We start from the raw sequence: 923 nt of genomic DNA, 5'->3' as shown, positions 1-923 counted from the left end.
TTTTTTTTTCCCTCATACTCATTTTCTCAAATTCAAACTTTTAATGCAATTATTTTTCTACTAAATTGCACAGGAAGGAAAAATTGAGCTTCTTGAGAGCAAACAGGTTATTCTTCTGTTCTGGTCATGCAATCAAGTCTAGTTATTTTGGACTTTTTATTTACATGATGTGTTTTTATTGATTTATTTCTTTTCCAAATTCGTTTTTCAACACCATACAGGATATGACTAACTCAGGTCTTTGGTATCTCTGCCAAGTGGCTGAAGGATCTAAAGATGGTCTGGATGCTAAACCCTTTCAGGTGAGTTTTAATTGGCGTAAAAAATGGGCCTTACAAGGTTTCTTTGTAGTGTACATGCAATTCTAAATGGACAACCATAGACTAATAATGCCTTTGGGTTATTTATGGTGTTTTTTTATTTTATTTTATTTATGGTGTTTTTTATTTTACGTTTTTTAATGCGGGTAGGATGCCTCTGCAAAGCTAGCAAAGCATTCAGCAATAAAATTTGAGGAGAAATCACTCAAGGTATTTGGAGCCTCATTCTTTTTCATAACACGACATCTCGATCTCTTAATGACATGATATCGTGGAAATGATTCAGGGCCTTCAGTTCATTACTGAAAATAAGGAGTCAAGTGTTGTTGAAAGATCGACGGTAAGCACGAGTAAAGATTCCGACAAAGATGGCCTCAACGACCTCGTTGGGGTAAAGGCCCCATTGATGAAAACAAGAATACACAGATCATATCTGGTTGGGATTTCTTTGACCAGAGACATTTTGGGTTCTGATCTGTGAAACTCTTTCGTCTTCAGTTTATCTTTGATTTCGGGAGGGAAGTCTTCCTGATTGATTTTTTTCCCCTTGAAATTGTGTGTAGTTCTTGTGACTTGTTCATTTGTTTGGGGTGATATATATAT

At 35.6% G+C, this 923-nt stretch overlaps 1 protein-coding gene across 1 annotated transcript; it reads left to right on the top strand.

Moving 5' to 3' along the window:
- Window positions 1-73: 73 nt before the first annotated feature.
- LOC112094953 lies at window positions 74-916 on the top strand (the record flags this gene model as incomplete). The annotated part of the gene is made up of 4 exons (XM_024176652.1): window positions 74-106; window positions 222-302; window positions 471-530; window positions 607-916. Coding segments are annotated over 4 exons (369 nt in total), but the record flags the coding sequence as incomplete, so codon positions are not given.
- Window positions 917-923: the final 7 nt, after the last annotated feature.

The sequence above is a fragment of the Morus notabilis genome, unplaced genomic scaffold (genome assembly GCF_000414095.1).
Source record: "Morus notabilis unplaced genomic scaffold, ASM41409v2 C11344036, whole genome shotgun sequence".
Taxonomy (NCBI): domain Eukaryota; kingdom Viridiplantae; phylum Streptophyta; class Magnoliopsida; order Rosales; family Moraceae; genus Morus; species Morus notabilis.
This window is presented reverse-complemented; position numbering and strand designations above follow the sequence as displayed.